Raw genomic sequence first — 19494 nt, 5'->3', positions numbered from 1 at the left:
GGTGTCTCCAAACTGAAATATTAGTCTGAGATGATGTGGGATTTTCCCTCATGCCACGGGGACAGATGCCACGGCCCATAGGACGGGGAGCGTGGATGACAGCTGTTAGCCTGCTTCGGCTGAAGAAAAGGCAGCCAGCAGATGAAACGGAAGAATTATTTTAAAGCTAAAGCTCTAAAAACCTAACCACAGGACAGACCCAACAGTGCATTCAAAGCTCAGCATAAACTTTTCCTTTATTACTGTATTTTAAATCATCAGTGACCGGGGCTAATTATGGCTTAATGAATTCTCAGGCTTTGGGGAGCAAGGTCTCAATTTAGAGAACAGAGTACTCTTAGCAAACATTTATCTGGGCCAAGAGATTTTTCACAACTTGTTAAATTGGGAGTGTCCAACTCTTGATTGAAAATGTGGATTCTGTCCTGTGGTGAGACGTAAAAAGAAACTGAGTGGCTGTTCTCATACAGTTCTTTGCAAGAGAGCAGTCGAAGGCAGCTGCCAGCCTTGCCCAAAATAAAGTATCACCCTGTATCTTGGGAGGCATATCAAGGGAAACTGGGCAAAACATTAAAAAATGGCCCGAGTGCAAGACGTAATCTTATAAGGGAAATACATCAATGGCCTCATGTGTTTTCTTTGTATTTCATTTAATTTTGTATTCTACAGTTTCCTTTATTTTTGAGCGACAGGGCAAGAAAGAGAGAGAGAATGGTCACACAGTTATTGCACGTTACGCTCTGAACATTCAGGGACCTAGTTTCTCACTGGCGTGAGAAGCCAGAACCCAGGAAAAACAATCAACTGGTGGTTCCCAAAACCTTCCTGGGCCAGAAGCTCCAAACCAGGACCTCTCGAGAGCAGACATACTTTCCATCATATCTCATAACACATCTTACTGAGGAACAGAACCAATTGGGCTGTGGTGTGTGTGTGTGTGCACACATACGTGTGTGCATATACACCACTCTCTGGATAAGCCTATAGAGATACAAGAAGTTTTTTCACATCCTTATAGAACTAACAGCGTAGTATTTTCCCAGTCCCAAATCATGAGCCATGAGTGGGTTGTGAAAACACTTGGGTTGCCACTGCCGCGTTTTTTAAGGAAACAATCAAACAGAACACATGGTATTAGAGGACATCACACAGAGTAAATACGCATTCCTTTGTGAAGCATTCCTATTAGTTATGCATATGACGTATTATGTTCCTGTGGCGGGTCAGGGTCGCTACCTACAACGCACAATGGTCACGATTAAAAAGCAAGTCTAAGGGCAGTGATATATCCACACGTATATAATTCACACACATCTATACTCAGCCATACATAATTATCTTGTGTGTGTGCACAGACGCAAAATAATTATATATGTGGGGATATCAGAGGACTTCATGATGTCTTTCTGAACAAAAGTCTCACCTGAATCCCTCCCTGTCTCACCCCCACCCCAGTCTTTGAGAGCTAATGTCTCTAAATTTCGGAGGATTAGGAGGAAGGTGTCCAAAAGCTAAAACATTTACCTCAAAGTCCTGGAGTGAAGGTGGGAAGGTGGTGTATACAAGGAGACTCATGAAGTACCTCCAAGACTTTCACATACTGAAGTGTAACATGTATAAACCAATGACAGTCACAGGGTGCTAAAACCCTAAACTTTGAATACCTAGGTCTTTATGATCTCTTACTTAGGCTTTGAGAGTTGTTCATGGGGCTATGGCCTAAATAGGGGGGAGGGGGACAAGGATGAATTTCTCCTTCCTCTTTCTGTGCAACTGCTGTATCACAAAGCTTTTGTTTTGCAGGGATCAGAGGACATTTCTGGAATATTCTATTACCTACTTGCCCAGGAACAAGAACAAGAGAGCTCTAGAATGTTTTCTGGGGCTGCGGAATGGCTAATTTTACCACAAAATTGTACTAAAATGCCCTTCCAGTCTCTCTGGGGAACTCTGTCTAGTACCCAATGATCTGCTGAAGTTTGAAAGATTTTCACCAGAAAAGAAGGCTTATACTCTTCACAGCCAGAAGTTACAGACAACGGAGAAATGACAGGGAATTACAGCAAGATCAAGATCTGCAGAGGGTAAGTGGTGCCATTCACCAGTACTCCGCTGGCCTCTGTGTGTAGGGGAGTGGGCGGGATCTGCAGTTACGGTCCGTGGACAGAGAAAAGGCGAACCAGGGGAAGAGGGTAACAGCGTGTGGTGCAAACAGGTACGGCTGTGTGGGCTAAGTAAACACACGAGGAGAGGCAGAACACCAGGAAAGCCCAGTGTACTTAGCGGGAAAGACCTCTACCAGGAACTGTAGATAGTTCAAAGAATGAGAGGGGCACCTGGGCGGCTCAGTCAGTTAAGCGTCTGACTTTGGCTTAGGTCATGATCTCCCGGTTCATGGGTTCGAGCCCCGTGTCTGGCTCTGTGCTGACAGCTCAGAGCCTGGAGCCTGTTTCAGGTTCGGGGTCCCCCTCTCTCTCTGCTCCTCCCTTGCTCACTTTCTCTCTCTCAAAAATAAATGACCATTAAAAAAAAAAAAAAAGAAGAAGCCAAAGTGGAGTTGGATGGAGACGATGATAGCTAAGAGGACCTCACAGACCATGGAGGATTTCAGGCAGACATCGGCCAAGGTTCAAACTCCTTACACACTCCATCAGCTGCGGGGGTGGCCCGGTCTACCCTTCAGAGAACAGACTTGGGGTAGAGACCCACACAGGCCCTGGAGATGGACCAAGGCCCTTGGGCAGGGAATTCCAGAATCCTAGGTACCAGGGTAGGGTCTGACGGGGCAGGGTGAGAGCTCCATGTGGAAGCATCATCCTGGCCCTGCTGACTACTCTTCCAACAGAGAGACGTGTGGCTAGAGGTGAGCCAGAGTGGACTCCTCAAAACCACAGGTCCAAAGCAAGGCCCTCCTCTTTAGGTTGAAGGTAGCCCTGCACTAGGAAAGGCAGTGGTCCTGGAAAGGGGTGCAGCACAAGAAAAATCAAGGTGGGGACTAATTTAAAAATTAAATGCCTGAGGTCTAGTCTGCCCGCCCCCCGCCCTTCTACCTCTAGACGTTTGAATGACCTGAACCTCACTGGGCTTCAGTCTCCCTTTCTGTAAAATGACGTGACTACGAGTCACATTAGACGGTCTCCGCTAACGCGCAGTTCGACTCTAAGTTCCCATGGCCCCACACATGAGGGCGGAGGAGAGGGCAGGTGGCTCACAGCCCTCCAGAGGCAACAGAGCCAAATACAGAATTGAGAGGAGCAAACTGAACCACCAACACCTAAAACTGCCGGGCTGGGCGGTATGCGTGTGTCACCGGCGCGGGATTTCTCTGGAATGGGACCCGGGCAGGGCCATCCAGAGAGCCTGTGGCTTAGAAGGGTGGATCGTGAGCACAGGACAGCCAGCACGATCCCCTGGCAGCCCCCCACATGGGCTTCATCCGCGCTCTGCAAGTGGAAATGTATTTCCTGACTGAGCACAGGAAGACGGGCCCCCTGGGAAACCGTCTCTCTTTCTCTCATCTCACACGTTTCCTGATGGCATGCAATTAGTGGATCACCTCAGCAGAGCAGGTGTGAAGGTGCTTTCACACTGCTTGGCTCTGCTCTGAGAGCCTCCCAGGTAAGGCTGCAGAAGCCTTAAGAGCACGTCTTCATTTTCTCTCCTGTCTTCATGCTCTTCCGGTTTCCCGAGCTCCAATAAAAGGGTCTCTACATCGAGAAACCAACAATATGCTAGGTGGCTGCGGCTGAGTCCAGTATAAAGGGAAAGATTCAGGACCGACTCCTGATCTGGGCACTCATTTTTATCTAGAGAGGTGGAAAAGTCCCTTGTGGGGTATAACACAGAAGTGGTAAAGTGTAAAGATAATCTTCCTTTAAGCTGGTCAAGGAGGAAACAGCCCGTCACTTTTCCCGCCATGTCCTGCCGTATGAGACAACGGCGCCCCAGGTCTCCCGCCCGACTCTAGTGACCCAGGATCCTGTTCACGGAGAGCCGTTTCCCTCCGGCCAGCACCCTCCAAAGGATAATAATGCAAGAAGCATGGCCAGGAACACAAACACAGGTGTGTGTTCATTAGGCCCAGCCCTGTACTTAGTTCAAACACTGGGTCACTTAGGCAGTGTTACAGGAGCAAAGGGACCAAAAGTCTCCCCTTATCACATGCCCAAAACACCAACGCCTTATGACTGGTGTAGGGCAGGAGATTGGCAGGGTTTACCTTATAGTCCGTGTGATTGGTGCAGTGTCCTCTGAGCAAGGTCAGGCCCTTGGCAGGGAACAGAAAGAGAAGGGGGAAGAAGCTGGAGGGAACGCGGACCCACCTTCCCTGTCTCAACCAGGGCAACACTACCTTTATTTCTTGACCTCTCAGGCTAAAACCCGTAAGATAATCTGTGGGAAGGGGCACCTGGGTGGCCCAGTCAGTTAAGCCTCTGACTTGGGCTCAGGTCATGATCTCATGGTTCGTGAGTTCCAGCCCTGCATTGGGTTCTGTGCTGACAGCTCAGGGCCTGGAGCCTGCTTCAGATTCTGTGTCTCCCTCTCTCTGGGCCCCTTCACCGCTTGCACTCTCTCTCAAAAATAAATTAATGTTTAAAAAAATTCTTTAGAAAGATGATCTGTGGGAAGACTATATATTAGTCAAGTGTCAGCCATGACCACCATAAAAGAAGGGTTGTCCCCCAGGAGAAGTAAGTTTTGAAGAGGGAGAACACACATAGGGCAGTCGAGGGACGGAGAAGGGCACCAATATCATGAGGTAGGTTGCTTTTTTTTCAGTGAAGATCCCAATAAATAACTGGAAAAAATTTCCACACAGTTAGTAAAGAAGAGGAAAATCATCACGGACTCTCATCACTGAAGAACATGAGATATGTTGACCGTAAGCTCAAATATGCCATATGATCCCATAACCCATATTCTATAATAATACCAGATTACAATCGCCATTATTTAAAAAGATAAAAACAATTGAAAACACAGATTGTTGTTACACAGAATCAGATGTGCCCTATGTCAATGTTCCTCACGTGATGGCTCTTTATCAAAATCTGACAGAAATAAGGATTCTGTAGAAATATATTTCCTGATATGAAAATGTGTCCAGTGTATTCTGTTAAATGGGAAAAGTTTCTTAACAAGATAGGATGCATATAGGTATAAATACATAAATATAAACTATCACAAAATATAAACATATCTCTGGGTGAAAAGATTGCAATTTTCTGCTTTAACTATAGTTTCTGATTTTTTCTACACTGGGAATATATCACCTGTGGGTGTGTTTTTTTTTTAAGTTTAAAAAATATGATACAGGAGGGTCAGCCTGGAGAGGGGAGGGGAGGCATTTCCCAGGAAAGGGGGGCAATGGAGCCCTTCTCAGAAGCACCCTGCTCCCCAGCACAGCCCAGAGTGCACCTTTGCTGCCCCCTTGTGGTTGTGAGAAGACCTGGCACACGGAGCCCTTAGACCAGAAGGCACCTGGACAGAACTCCAAGGTGATCTTGCATCAGTTCCTCTTTCCCTTCTCACCAGTTCACGGCGTGGCTTTGTCCCACTCATGAACACGGGGCTTCTGCAGCAGCAAGTGCTAGGGCGGGCATGGGAACATTATCTGTTCAGGATGCTAACAAGATAGATACGGACTCTGGTGGGGGTCCAGGACCCAGAGATCCCCTGTGGCAGGGGTGAAGGTGGAGATAAGAAGGGGTGGAGCCTCAGGAGACTAATGGCCAAAGGCAACCATGAAACCAGAATCCTAAAGTGGCCCTGGAAACCGTCTCCTTTGCCTCAAGGGAATCAAGACAATAGCACACGGAGCTGGTGACATTTACTTACTTCTGCCATCTGTCTACAGGGCATTTGAGGTGACCGCCCTTGATCTGCTATTTGAGCACACGTTCCCAGACTTGCAGAGGGCAGCCCAGTGGGGTTACAATGTCCAATGTTCCCAATGACGGGGGTTTTAACTTCCGAGAAAATAAGCCTGCTGTTCGCGCGTCAAACCATGAAGATGGGAGCCATATTTGATGTTAACATCCGATGATGTGCTAATAGATATTACATGATCCCTTAACAACCGCAAAATCATTATCAGGCATTTATACTCAGCCTTAAAATGATTAAGTAATATTTTTCTCACCTAAAAGTCTACTTTTCTCTGCTTGGATTGTTTGTAACAACCATAGGATCCCCTCACTAATGGACACTTTAATTTTTAAAGCCTAAGTGGGCACCGTGCACACATGCAAACATGCATTCTGGATTAAACTCCCCAACCCTAATCCTAGCCCTCAACCCCTTTCTCTTGCATATGCTTCTCCTATATTGAGGCTCCAGAACCAGACGTACTGCAGTTAAATACAGCTCTCCCGTTTACTGTGTGACCTTAGGCAAGTGACCTAACCATTCTGAGTCTCAGTGATCTCCTCTATATAGTGGGGATATTTTTTTTTTAACGTTTATTTATCTTTGGGACAGAGAGAGACAGAGCATGAACGGGGGAGGGGCAGAGAGAGAGGGAGACACAGAATCGGAAACAGGCTCCAGGCTCCGAGCCATCAGCGCAGAGCCCGACGCGGGGCTCGAACTCACGGACCGCGAGATCGTGACCTGAGCTGAAGTCGGACGCTTAACCGACTGCGCCACCCAGGCGCCCCTATAGTGGGGATATTAATAGGACCACCTCACAGGGCTGTTGGAAGGTAAAATGAGTTAGCATCTGTGACGCACTGAAAAGAATACCTGGCAAGAGAGCGCTAGAAGAACCCGTTAACTCATTCTGTCTGTTACTTTTTTAAATGGCTTTGAGGGGCACCTGGGTGGCTCAGTTGGTTGAGCCTCCGACTCGATTTTGGCTCAGGTCACGATCTCACGGTTCATGAGATGGAGCCCCAGGTCAGGCTCTGCGCTCTGTGCTGAGCCTGCTTGGGATTCTCTCTCTCCCTCTCTTTCTGCCCCTCCCCAGTGCATGTGTGTGCTCTCTCTCTCTCAAAATAAATTAGAAAACTTAAAAAAAGAAGAGCCACTCACTTTAAAAAAAAATGAGAATAAAATAAAATGGGTTTGAAATGTAATGAATGAATGAATTTTTATAAGCGGTAATTTAAAACACAAACTTGGTCTTCTCTCTTCTTTTCACTAATAAACACCATTTGTTACTAAGACCGAGTGACGACGAAGAGGCCGGTCCCTCTCTGGACACCTCTAACGTTTAGCGTCATTTTTAGAAGAATCAAACTTATCCAACTTTATTCTCCTCCAAGCCTCCTCCTTACGCCCCTCATCAGAACCCCTGTCAGAACTGGCATCTCCATCAATCCCGTATATGTTAGGAAAAGTAAAGAACGCGCATGCGTGTGTATGTGAGTGTGCAATGCACGTGTGTGGCGGGAACAGGTGGGTAGAGTATGGCCGTCCCAGACACCTGGGCACGACTGTACCTTCAGTGGGATCTCCTCCACTTCCTTCTTGCTCTGCCTCTCTTTCCGCCCCCCTGCCATTAGGCCATTTGAACAGCTCCTTACTTCAGCGACACTCACCTGTTGGTGTTCTCCAGAACCTCCACCTTCTTCCGAAGCTCCAAGTTCTCAGTGGAGCAAGACTCCACCCTACAGAGGAAAGAGAAAGAAGACAACTAGCTGTATCACTAGAGCAAATGCGAGGCCAGGAGCCAGGGTGGAGGCAGGTGGGGCTCAGAGAAGGAGGTGTGGGAATCAGCTACTCGAGGGAAGTGAGGGAGGGAGTCTGGCCAGCCTGAGTTGGGAAGAAGGATAAGAAGACAAAAGAGAAAAGAGACACACACACACAGAGAAACCAGTGCCTCGGTAATGGAAAACAAACAGGATGGTACAAAATGTAAACTCCTTCTGGTGTCTTCCAGCCTTGGCTGCTCTCACCTCATCCCGATTACTCTTGACACCTGTTACACGTCTCCCTCATCCTACAAGGGCTGGATGCTGCTGGCTGTACCCTCGGCCGGGAGGACTGACGGGAAGCCAAGGCGTTCGGGACAGGGTGAGGGGAGAGGATGAAAACCCAGTGCCCCAATACAAGGAATCCAGGCGCAGGAGCATAGGCATCCCCCAAAGAGGCAATAAAGACCACCTTGACCCTGGATGCCTACAGAAAATACTGGACCAGAACGGGAACTGCTTAACGCCAAACTACCAATACTTAAACCAGGACGTAGAAACACTAACTTTCGGTGGGAACTTCAAGAACCAGCCAAGGATCCACTCCTTTCCCCAGACACACGGGAAGATTCCTTTCTGGATCAGCGGCCTCATTTCCATCTTAAAATGATACCTGTTGGTCAGCTGGAGAACTGTTTTAAGGCTAATACAAAGTTGTGTTTCAAGCCTATATCTAAACCTAATACAAAGTTGCCATTTTCCTAAGAGCCCTCCTGATATTTGGAGCCATTCGGAAGAACAAAAGATGCCTTCAGGTGTTTTTGTGAGAAGTCACTAGCCCGTAGCATGAATTATAGTGGACGGAAAATAACGAACGCCAGCCCGACCTACTGCACTGCCTGTGTGTTTCCCTAAGGTGTGAGGGAAGTGGCCAAAAGAACTGATTAATTAGCACTGCCCCTTCCTGCTGAAACAGTGCTTCTCCTCCGTGGAGAGTTCCAGAAACGTGAGCGTATGTTAATATTTACACTTGTTGGCAAGGAAGCCTTCAAGGACTTAAGGAACTTTGGTTAGAACGGTGTAATACAAATGCCTACTAAGACTGAGGGTACTTTTTACTTCCAGCCAAACTTAAAAAGCTTGCCCTCTAAAAACCACTAGGTGGCAGGCAAACCACAGCTGATGAACGAGTGGGCTTTAATGGTGGCCAGAACAAACTTCGCTTCTCATGAAAAACCCGATGCTTTGCACACTCCCGGCTCCCCATGTATGTCACCCAATAAACACACCCAGTTTCGCAGGAGGCTTACTTTTTCTCCAAGCTGTCCATGTATTCTTTCTTCTTTCTCCTACTTTCCTGGGCAGAAATCTGAGATATAAGGGGAGAAGAAAGGATTCACTTCCTGCTATATCGATAAATCAATTATGTGTAAATGGAAGAGAGAGATCCGTTAGTGCAGACATCACCAGAGTCCTGCTCACTGTTGTAGCCACTCTTCATCTATTTAACCTGCTGGCTCATCTGTGAATCACCTCTTCTGACCACCCTGGTTTCAACCAGCCCGTGTTCTCCCCAAACTAGGTCCCGAGTGGGAAGCATGGCGGGCCTGAACAGAACACGTGGGTCACAGACCATCTGTAGGGTCTTGGATAAATGATTTCAACGCCGTGAGCCTCAGCTGGCTCGGCTATAACACAGAAACTAAGAGGGTTGGGCTTGCTCATACATAACCCCCTACTGGTTTTGCACATGGACCAAGAGTCATAACCAAACTTTCTTTCTTCCTTTCTTTGCCTCCTCCCTCCTGCCCTGCTTGTGCCCTAGTCATGCCCCTGGGCGTCACCAGCTTCGATTTGCACTATACGGCACAGAGGAATAGGAGACTGCAGAAGAGTGGACTGCAGAATTTTTTTAATCAAAAACCCAGTAAAGAAAGAAAATAAACAAATACCCATAATGTATTTATGTTTAATATAAATTATATACGTGCCTATGAGACCAAAATACTGTGCACATCATAAAACAGAAACTTGAAAGGCTGAGATAAAAAAAAAAAAAAATTAATGAGAGTTCTAGTATCTTCCTCTCACCCCTGAATGGATCACCCAGGGCACCCAGGAGTCCACACACCCAATTTCGGATCCACTGACCCAGAGGATGGGTGGAGGGGCTGGAAGAACACAGGGGTGAGTGGTGGCTGCGTTCCCGCTCCCCACCCAGGGGAAAGGCAAGCCGAGTCTTGTCCCCCTCCATGGGACGGGCCCTCAGTGGCCACTGGGAAGAGGGGAGTAGGGGCATGCAGGCTCACTTCTGGTCACAGTCTCTGCTCATAGAAGCACTTAGATTTGGGGCGCCTGGGTGGCTTAGTCGCTTAATCTTCCCACTCTTGATTTTGGCTCACGCCGTGATCTCGTGGTGTGTGGTTTGAGGGAGCGATTCTCTCTCCCTCTCTCTCTGCCTCCCCCCCGCCCTCAAATAAATAAATACACTTAAAAAAGAAGCAGCACTTAGATTTGAAGGGCTCACCTTGTTCTTGATTTTCCTCCGGATTTTCTTCAGAGCCTTCTCCTCTGATTTTGTTAGAGGCAATTTGGTGGGGATGGGATAGCCCTCGGCGATCAGGGTCCTCTTCTCCTCTTCTGTCAGGACGAGTGGGCCTGATCCTTGAAGTTTCTGTGAAGTTCAAGGGGGGGCGGGCAGAAGAGGGTCAAAGCACAACAGCTGAGCACGCTGAAGAAACACGCAAACGTCTGAGAGAAAAAGATGTCCGTGTGCTTCGGGGGAGAGACAAGCATTTGCAGTGGGGGCAAAGATGCTGAACACACTGTCGTGTGACCTGGTGCAACCCAAGGATTACCACTCAAAGGAGACCACCCATCCGTTCCCAGAAAGTACCCCACTGGCGAAGACGTCAGAAGGAAAATTACAGGGTTCGTTTCTCGCATCTCGCAAGATTTCGTGGCCTTGCGGTGATGGCGGATACACCTGGAGCTCTGTCTGTGAAAGAGTGTTGTTGTTCTCCTGAAAATGCAGTTTTGCAAGATGCTCTCCTTGCGCCGGGGGTCGCTTCCTGTCCCCCGCTGACAGCTAAGGGGCCAGAAACGCACCCGCAGCCACATCCCGCGGAAGTCTCTGGCTTCAGTGGAGCCCCAGATCGTCCACCATCAGTGAAGATGAGGACTGTCGCTCATCTCATTTAGCCCCTAAGAGGATGATGTGTTTCTGACTGGTCAAAAGAGCTGAGAGCCGACTGCGTGTGAGCCCCACGTTCCATGTCATGGAACACTCAACACAAACTGGGTCTCTCAAGCAGGAGCTTGTGTTCGAGACTGAGACTGAATTGATCCAAGAAAGGGTGAGGGCAATTAAATGTTATGCTGTGATAGCAGCTCAAGGTGCACGCAAAACCCGGGGGGAGAGACGCTTCTATGAGTTTGTGTGATGGGGAAAGCCTCCGGGTACGACAAGAGACTTGAATCATGCCTTCTGAAAGGAAGGGGATGATTTACACAGAGAGGGGAGGGCATTCCAAGCAAAAGGCAGTATTTTGAAAAGTGATTGAAGAAGCTATTCTGGAATGGATCAGAAGTTCTTGAAGCAGCAAAGGGTCAAGGCACCTAGTACAGAGTAGACATATTAGGGCCTGATACCAAGAGCTAACACAAGAAACACAACAGGCTATGGGGGTGTGACCCCAGGAGGATTTCCTCCAAAAATGTGTAGACTGGATTGATTGGATGAGGGCAAACAGGTATACAGGATGAAAACCATTCTAGTTCCAAAGGGGTGAGGAGTTGACTTAGAGCTGGTAAAGACAGAGTGGGGAAAGTTAATTCCCCTGTCCTTGGTAATGGTGAGAGAAACGAATGTGGCCACAGATCCAGAACTTTCTGGGACACACTGAATTTAAATTTTCAAAATTATGTTAATTGATAGATGGTTCTTACAGAATTTCGAATATCTCATCCCATTCAAATTTGCTCTGTGATATAAATTCAATGCGATATAAATTCCATAAGGTTGATTGTAAGTTTATAATTTTTCAGATTTCATAGACATCAGTGAGCTCTTCAGAATGATAAAAAGTTAATACCTAGCCCTATTTTTATTGGGGAAAAGGTGCCCTTATATACTTTAGGGATGAATGATGAGTCACGCTTTCTATCCTGAGTCTCCGGAGTAAGAACTGTGCCACACAGGGGCACCTGGTGTGTGTGCCACATAGTGGCTCAGTCTGTTGAGCCTCCGACTCTTGATTTTGGCTCAGGCCGTGATCTCACAGTTCATGGGTTCAAGCCCTGAGTCTGCTTGGGATTCTCTCTCCCTCTCTCTCTCTCTCTACCCCCCTCCCTCCCTCTCTCTTTCTGCCCCTCCCCAGCTCATGCACACACTCTCTCTCTCTCTCAAAACGAAAAAATAAACATTAAAAAAAGAGAGAGACTTGTACCGCACACAAAAAGCGTTAAGCTCTGTTTTTGAGCTTTAGACGTCAACACGTTTGATCGCCGACAAACTTTTAAGTTCATCAAACATGGTTTATTTGAAAAATACGTTCTCTCGCAGGCCGCAGGATCATCTAAAGTGACGGTAAATATCTGCGACATGATTTGGAGGCGGAAGGCAACACCATGTTTTTCTCCCCTGTGCTTGTAGCTGCGTAAACTAAGCACATGAGCGGTAACTGGATACGCACAGGGAGAGGAAGAGAATTTGTGTTAGCGTGGCCGGGTGACAGGCAGGTCTTCAGAAAGGGCTGTACGATGGTTATCGCCCTGTTTTAGCGAATTAAACCAACAACTTCCTTCCAAGAACACAAATCAAGCGGCCTTCAAGGGCACCCCCTCCCAGTGAAGCTCCAAGTGACCGCGGGGGAAGCGTTCGCGTCCAGAGGTGCCAGAGTACTCACGTGAGGCGCTGTGAGGAGAGGAGAGCTGGACAGGGCGGAGGGGGCCCGGGCCGCGGCTCTGGCGGGGCTGTGGGTCTGGGGCAGGCCGAAGGGGTGCAGGCGGGGGTTGGGGCTCAGGCTGCCCTCCGAGTCACTGCTGTGGCTGCTGGGGGGCGTGGGAGGTAAGTGCAGGTGTTCCACGGAGGCTGAAGAAAAGAAAGCGATTGCATCCATCAGACAGCAAAGAAGCAGGACCTGGGGGTGGTTCCACGTCTGTACATCCATTCAGCCCCACTCGGGGCAGCTGGACCGAAGGCTGAGGATTCTGCAGGTGCTGATGTGCAAAGATCTCCAACATATACTGCTAGGGGGGAGGGGGGAAATCAAGCAGCCCTCCTTTTGTGTGAAAAAGGAGAGAAGGGGAGTACATCATATTTACTTGTCTCTGCATCGAGAGACTGGAAAACATACAAGAAACTAATAAAATTATGACCTCGGTGGGGGGGGCAGCGGGAGATTAGGGTAGACAGTGAGAGCGCTGGCATAACTTGTCACTGTATCACTTCCTATCATGTATATAGCTTGACGTGTAAACCACGTTAATGTATCAGGCACTTAAAAAAGAATCTTTAAAAAAAAAATTAGCAAAACTTGGGGCCCCGGAGGGTTTCCAGTGGCTGCTTTGATTGATAAAAGCTCATGTTTCTGAAGGAATGTGCCAGGCAGGGCCAGCCATTCTTCCTTCAGAGAATTTGAAATCCATCCGCCGACAGACAGATAGGTGGGCGCTGGAAAATAAACGTGTGGTGGGGATCTTTCTGCCCCACAGTCCTCTAGCATCTGAAAGTCCACCCCTCGCCTCTCCTCAGGGAGTCACAGACACATTGGCTGTGGGAGCCTGGGAGCCTCGGTCAGTGTTATCACGCACACACCTGCAGGGCAGCAGCGAGGGCTCCCGAGGGAACAATCCACTCTGAGTTCAACCTTTTTGACAAAGGAACTCTCCTTTTTCTGACCCGTGGACATTGTCACTATGCTGAAATCCCTTGAGAGCCAGCCACTGTTATCGAGCTGAGGGGCATAACCCTGGGTAAGCCTTTTACCCCGTGCCCCTCCAGGGCCCCCAGGACAACAGAGCCCTTAGCACCTCGGCTGGGCCAGAGAACAGCTTGGGGCCGCGGAAAGGCCTTAGCCTCTTCTCTCCCATAACTAGAGACTGCCGAGGTGCTATCAGTGGGAAGGGCCTTCTGAGGCACAACTGACATAAGAAAATCGATCCCACCTACAGCTGCCTTTAGAGGTGACAAGCAAGGACCAGGTGGCTCTCTCTCTGAAAGCACCTGAATATCCCAGGTAACAGGGAGGGTCCCTCTCGGCCACCCCTCCTGCCACCGTCCCTGCTCCTCGCGTCACGCATTTCTTTCTTCTCTGTCTTAGTCTCTGTTTTTAAAATTTATTTTTAATTATTTATTTATCTTTTGGTAAATGTTTATTTATTTTTGAGAGAAAGAGCAGGAGTGCGAGCAGGGGAGGAGCAGAGAGAGACGGAGAGAAAGAGAGAGAGACAGAGTCCTACGCAGGATCCACACCATCAGCACTGAGCCCGTTGGGGAACTCGAACCCATGAACTGGGAGATCATGACCTGAGCTGAAGTTGGACGCTTAGCCAACTGAGCCACCCAGGCACCCCTCTCTCTCTCTAACTATGACCTTGTTTTTCTCTTTTTCTAACGTACCACCTTTCACTAGCTGCTTCCCTTTTTTCTCTGCCAAAGTCTTGCCAAAGAGCTCCATGGGTTTTTAATGTCTATGGGTATTCTTAAAGCTAAAGAATATTCTTTTTTTTTTAATTTTTTTCAATGTTTATTTATTTTTGAGAGAGACAAAGACAGAGCGTGAGCAGGGGTGGGGCAGGGGGGGTGGGGGGGAGACACAGAATTGAAAGCAGCTCCCTATGTGGGGTTTGAATTCACTGACCGCAAGATCATGACCTGAGCCGAAGTTGGATGTTTAACTGACTGAGCCACCCACGCGCCCCAAGCTAAAGAATGTTCTAAAGTAATCCATATATCTCTGATGCCAACACCCCTGCCAACAGTTCCAGGTGTCTGAAATGTGTGCCCACCTAGGAAGGAGTCCTGAGAGAGTTAACCAACGTGTTGGATGACTTAAACAAGGAGGCCATTAGACTGAGATGGCTTTAACGCTGTGGCCTAGGTGAGCAAACCTAAAGTCTGTGCTTGTAGATGCATCAAGGTTACCAAATTGAAACCTAAGGACAAGCAATTCACAAACGGCCAGCCAGACTTCAGACTACAGCCAATCAATAATTTCTTTGCTTTGCTTCTGCAAATTATAAAAGTCTCTCCCTGAGCTCCCATTGGTGGAACTCTCCTAACCACTTCTGGTTGGGCACTGCCGATTTGAATACGTTTTTGTCCAAATAAACTCCTAAAATTTTTTTAATATGCCTCAGTTTATCTTTTAGCAATGCTAAAAAAAAAAATCCCCAAACCCAGGAGCAAAACCCATTAGGGGTTCCCACTGTCTGCCACCCTGTGCTGTTACATTCTGGAGAACTAGCCAAGTTCTCGTCCTTTTCACTTAAGCACAGTCCAAATTATTCTAATCCTTTTCTCCTTTCCAAGCAGAAGGTACCCCACACAAAAGGGAAACGGCATGACATGGAAAGTGAAGGAAACGTGAATCCCCTCTTTCTTACTTATTAAGAGCCACTGACCTGGCTATCGGGGCCCTGATATCACATTTCTAAATATCATTTGAAATGCCAGTCTCAGATTACTTGCAAGGTCTGGGGACAGCAAGCTACTTTGCCTCGAAACTCCACTGCATACAAGGATATCGAATTTCCCTCTCTCTGTTTAATCTAGGATAATGAGGAAGGACTGTCTGCCACTTACTTTACTCTTGAAACCTTTCTCCTCCAGTGATCTCAGATTCTGAAGTCACTCCAGGATTCACTGTTCTAGTGAGGACACTTTCTGAAGCATATTGCAACATAAACTAAAAGAGCAAGATGCATTTGCTAGCTTTCGTGAGAATGAAAAGAATTACTTTAGAACAGGATATAAAGCTGAAAGGTGCTAATGGAAACACCCAGTGGAAAGAAACATTGTCTCTAAAGGGATTCTAGTCGATATTACGAATTTTAAGAATGCAATCATTTCTTACTGACAATAAAGGCAAATGCCAACCCTGATTAAACTGTCGCAGATAAAACCCTGAGTTAGTCTCCAGTGCAATGAAATGCTGGTGCCTTTATGAGAAATGTTCATATGTAACACCCACACGTTAAGTACACACTGTAACACGGAGGCCTTTTCTATGGCAAATGCAGATAAGAATTTCTTATTTGTGGATCACACTAATGATCTGTCCTTCTAACTATGTGCTGAAGATATAAATAAGAAGGAAAATGACGGCAGGTCCAAAGGCACAGATGGAAGAAACGCGGGACCCATGCAGGAGTAGCTCAATAAAAAAGGCAAAAAAGCTTCCTTCTACTCTATGACACTTGTGGGTCAGTGTTTGGAATTCCTCACTATGGGCTTCAGATGAGAACAAGACGGAGAAGTCAGAAAGAAACCAACACAGAGAAAGAAAAACTGAAAAGTATGACAACTTCAAGTCTGACCTTATTCTGTTCCAAATGGATGGCAAGACGCCCAGTGAGATGCAGGAACTAATTTAGAAATAGGGAAGAGGCTCTTTGCAACTATTATCACTTAAAGTCAACATTTATTTTTTATTAAAAAAATGTTTTTAATTGTATTTATTTTGAGAGATAGAGTGAGCAGGGTAGGGGCAGAGAGAAGGGGAAGAGAGAATCCCAAGCAGGCTCCATGCTGTCAGCGCAGAGCCTGATGCAGGGCTTGAACCCATGAACCAATCATGACCTGAGCCGAAATCAAGAGTCGGACGTTTAACCTACTGAGCCACTCAGGTGCCCCTAAAGTCAACATTTGAAAACACTGAATGATCAGACAAATTGTGAATTCACTTTACAAAGGGTTTAAACTCGAGTTGTTGTAAACAGGCAAGGTGCCTTTGCAGATATTTGTTTATTTGCCTCTACCGATCACCAAGGCAGCACAGAGAATTGGGTTTGACTGACACACTCACATCCAAAAGGGCAGCAATTGCGTTGGTCATCAGCACCCCAAGTTCATAGCTGACTATAAAGGTTTTGAAAAAATACCCCCGCGAGGAGTGAAACTAAATGAAAAGATTCAGCATAAAAGATTCAAGCATATATACACAGGTAAAAGGTTCAAGCACAAACATATATGGGAAATTAAATTGTAGCTTTCCAAGTTTGTATTTAGAATCAATGTTTTATATATATGTATATAAATATATACATATAATATATATACATATATATACACATATATAAAGATATGTAAATATATTTGTAAATATATGTAAATATATATAAATATAAATATGTAAATATATATACATATATATATTTAATGTTTATTTATTTCTGAGGCAGAAAGAGACAGAGCATGAGTGGGGGAGGGGCAGAGAGAGCGGGAGACACAGAATCCGAAGCCGGCTCCAGGCTCTGAGCTGTCGGCACAGAGCCCGACGCGGGGCTCGAACTCACGGACCGTGAGATCGTGACCGGAGCCGAAGTCGGTCGCTCAACCGACTGAGCCATCCAGGTGCCCCGAGAATCAGAGTTTTAAAGCACAGAGCTGTTTCGGAGACCAAGCTATGCCTGCGGTACAAATTAATCCCAGCACTTTCTCCCGCATTCCCTTTCTCTTTCGACTGTGCTCTGACGTCTAGTAGCCCCGAAGGGAGGCAGGGAGGGTAGACAGACCTTCTTTAGGAGAGAAGTTGAGGAACTGATCCACTTCATGAGGCTCCAGCTTAATCTTAGGAATAATGGTCTGGCAGGAGGAATCAACCTGAAGGGAGAATTTCAAACAGTTTTTAAAAACCGGCAACAACCTCGTAGGATCACCAGGGAAGCTAGCTATTTGTCATCTGTGTGTCGCCCTCCAGGCAGCCCTGCTTCTCGGAGCTGGCAGCAACTTGGCTGAGCGCAGGCTTCTTCTTTGACAGGGAGGAGGCTTCGTTCTTAACCTTTCTCTCACTGCCAAATCTGGCACTACAGCTCACGGAACACTCAGAATTCCAAAATTAAAAAACCAGGGCGAATTCATCAATGCTTCCTTCTATTGTTTTTATGGTAACATAAAGGCATTTTATCATGCAACAGTCTGGAGAATTTGTAAAGGGCCACAGGCCTCCACCAGTTTGTCCTACGGCAGGAAGTGCATGAACCAAGCTGCATCCATTCCCCTCCAGGCTTCCTCATGGTTGACGACATCTAACCATGAAACAGTACAGAAAAGAGAAAAGGTCTCTGGCCCGTGAGTGGAGCAGGGCCATGACCCTGACCTTTCTTAGTTACATACTAAAACATCAACTGAACCAACATCTCGAGGAGCAGGGAGACTTGGACACGCTCTAGAAGCCCAGTGCAATGAACACATCCAGGCAGCGAGTGAGAAAGGAATTCTAGAGGGCATTGTAGAGGTGTCCTGTTCACAGTCCCTCATCTTTTCCACGATGGGTTGTCAAGAACACTAAGAACAAATATGGCGCCTCTACTCTTCTGTGTGACCTCTTCCTGAACAGGTACAGGTAGATATTACACCTTGCTCAGAGGACATCTGACTTAAAGAACATCAGTGGAGTCACTGTTTATAACCCTTGGCTTTGAACTTTAGGAAAGGTAGGGCTGGCTTCCAACATCTGGAAGAAGATGTGTGAGTATGATTCTGGTCTATTACTAGATACCAGAAATATCTGGAGAGAAGGTAGAGCAAACTAAATTCTACTTCCTGTAGGCACGGAATTGAACCAGGAAGAAATTCCCAATTTTTTATGTTTTCCGTGGGTAATACGATAAACGTTGGTAGGTTGGAGATCCCTGAACTGGGTCAGGGCAACTCCGCATTGCACTAGGAAAGTAAAATGTTACATAGGAACCAACATTCCAGTTAGCCACCGCATGCAAGCATGCATCATCATTTAACCCCTCTCTTTCCACTGGCTTAAAACTGAAGAGTTTTTTTTTTTTTAAACTATAGATATCCATCTATTTTTTTTTTAATTTTGTAACAGCAATCATCGGAAAAATGAAATCAGACTCGCTACCACTTTTTCTGAACAATGTCTTCAAAGGAAGTGGTATAACAAACGCTGACCCCAATAGGTATTGATATATGCATACGTACATACACAATTATATATCCTTAAGCATATACAGACACTAGCTCTAAAAAGGTTAAATGCCTTATTGGAGAATGAGCATCCATATCTTTCGATCCAGTGTGTGTGTATAAAAGAAAATTGAGTATACCCCAGTATTCGGTTCCAGGAGGGGTTCCTCCTTTTCAAAAGGGGTGGAGATGGCCGTGATGGTCAGAGTGACAGAGGGAACAAGTCCCGGGGGCGGCTCCTCTGTAATCGGCTCTGTCTTGATGGTTGTGGATGGAAAGTCTGTAGACAGATACCATTTCTCACTTTCCACTTCATCTATGGGAAAAAGATAAGCACATGTATGAATTCGTCCAGGGTGTCATACATAAGTAAAACAAACGACTACTGAGCTTGCTCCTCAAAACACAGTTCCAACAATAAAGGGCAGAATAGGAGGAAATAAAGTGAGGATGTGAGAGGGGAGAGAAATGGATAAAGAAATGAATGGCAAAGTAAGAACTATACCTGCATTCGCTTGAGTGTAAGTTTGCCGAAATAAACGACAAGGATACACGGAAAAGAAAGACACCCACCTTCCTGGTCAGGGCAGCAAGGAGACTGGATGGATGGGGAACAAGACGGGAGGAAGAATCTCCACGTGTGATGTTTTACACTATTTGTTTTCTCAAACTAAGTGAATGTGTCATCTATTAAAAAATGTAGAAGTACAT

At 46.7% G+C, this 19494-nt stretch overlaps 1 protein-coding gene across 2 annotated transcripts in view; it reads right to left on the bottom strand.

Annotated features, from left to right (window-relative positions):
- CREB3L2 (cAMP responsive element binding protein 3 like 2) overlaps positions 1-19494 on the bottom strand; it is a 121749-nt gene that overhangs the window by 14752 nt on the left and 87503 nt on the right. For both annotated transcript variants that reach the window (XM_086689176.1, XM_025929732.2), the window contains exons 3-8: positions 18924-19099; positions 17373-17460; positions 12542-12726; positions 10162-10308; positions 8945-9003; positions 7542-7610 (exon numbers count right to left, since the gene is read on the bottom strand). In XM_086689176.1, coding sequence (XP_086545302.1) covers positions 7542-7610; positions 8945-9003; positions 10162-10308; positions 12542-12726; positions 17373-17460; positions 18924-19099 — 724 coding nt within the window. The remainder of the gene's footprint in view (positions 1-7541; positions 7611-8944; positions 9004-10161; positions 10309-12541; positions 12727-17372; positions 17461-18923; positions 19100-19494) is intronic.

This window comes from Puma concolor, chromosome A2 (genome assembly GCF_028749965.1).
Source record: "Puma concolor isolate L17-30 chromosome A2, mPumCon1.1.hap2, whole genome shotgun sequence".
Lineage (NCBI taxonomy): Eukaryota > Metazoa > Chordata > Mammalia > Carnivora > Felidae > Puma > Puma concolor.
This window is presented reverse-complemented; position numbering and strand designations above follow the sequence as displayed.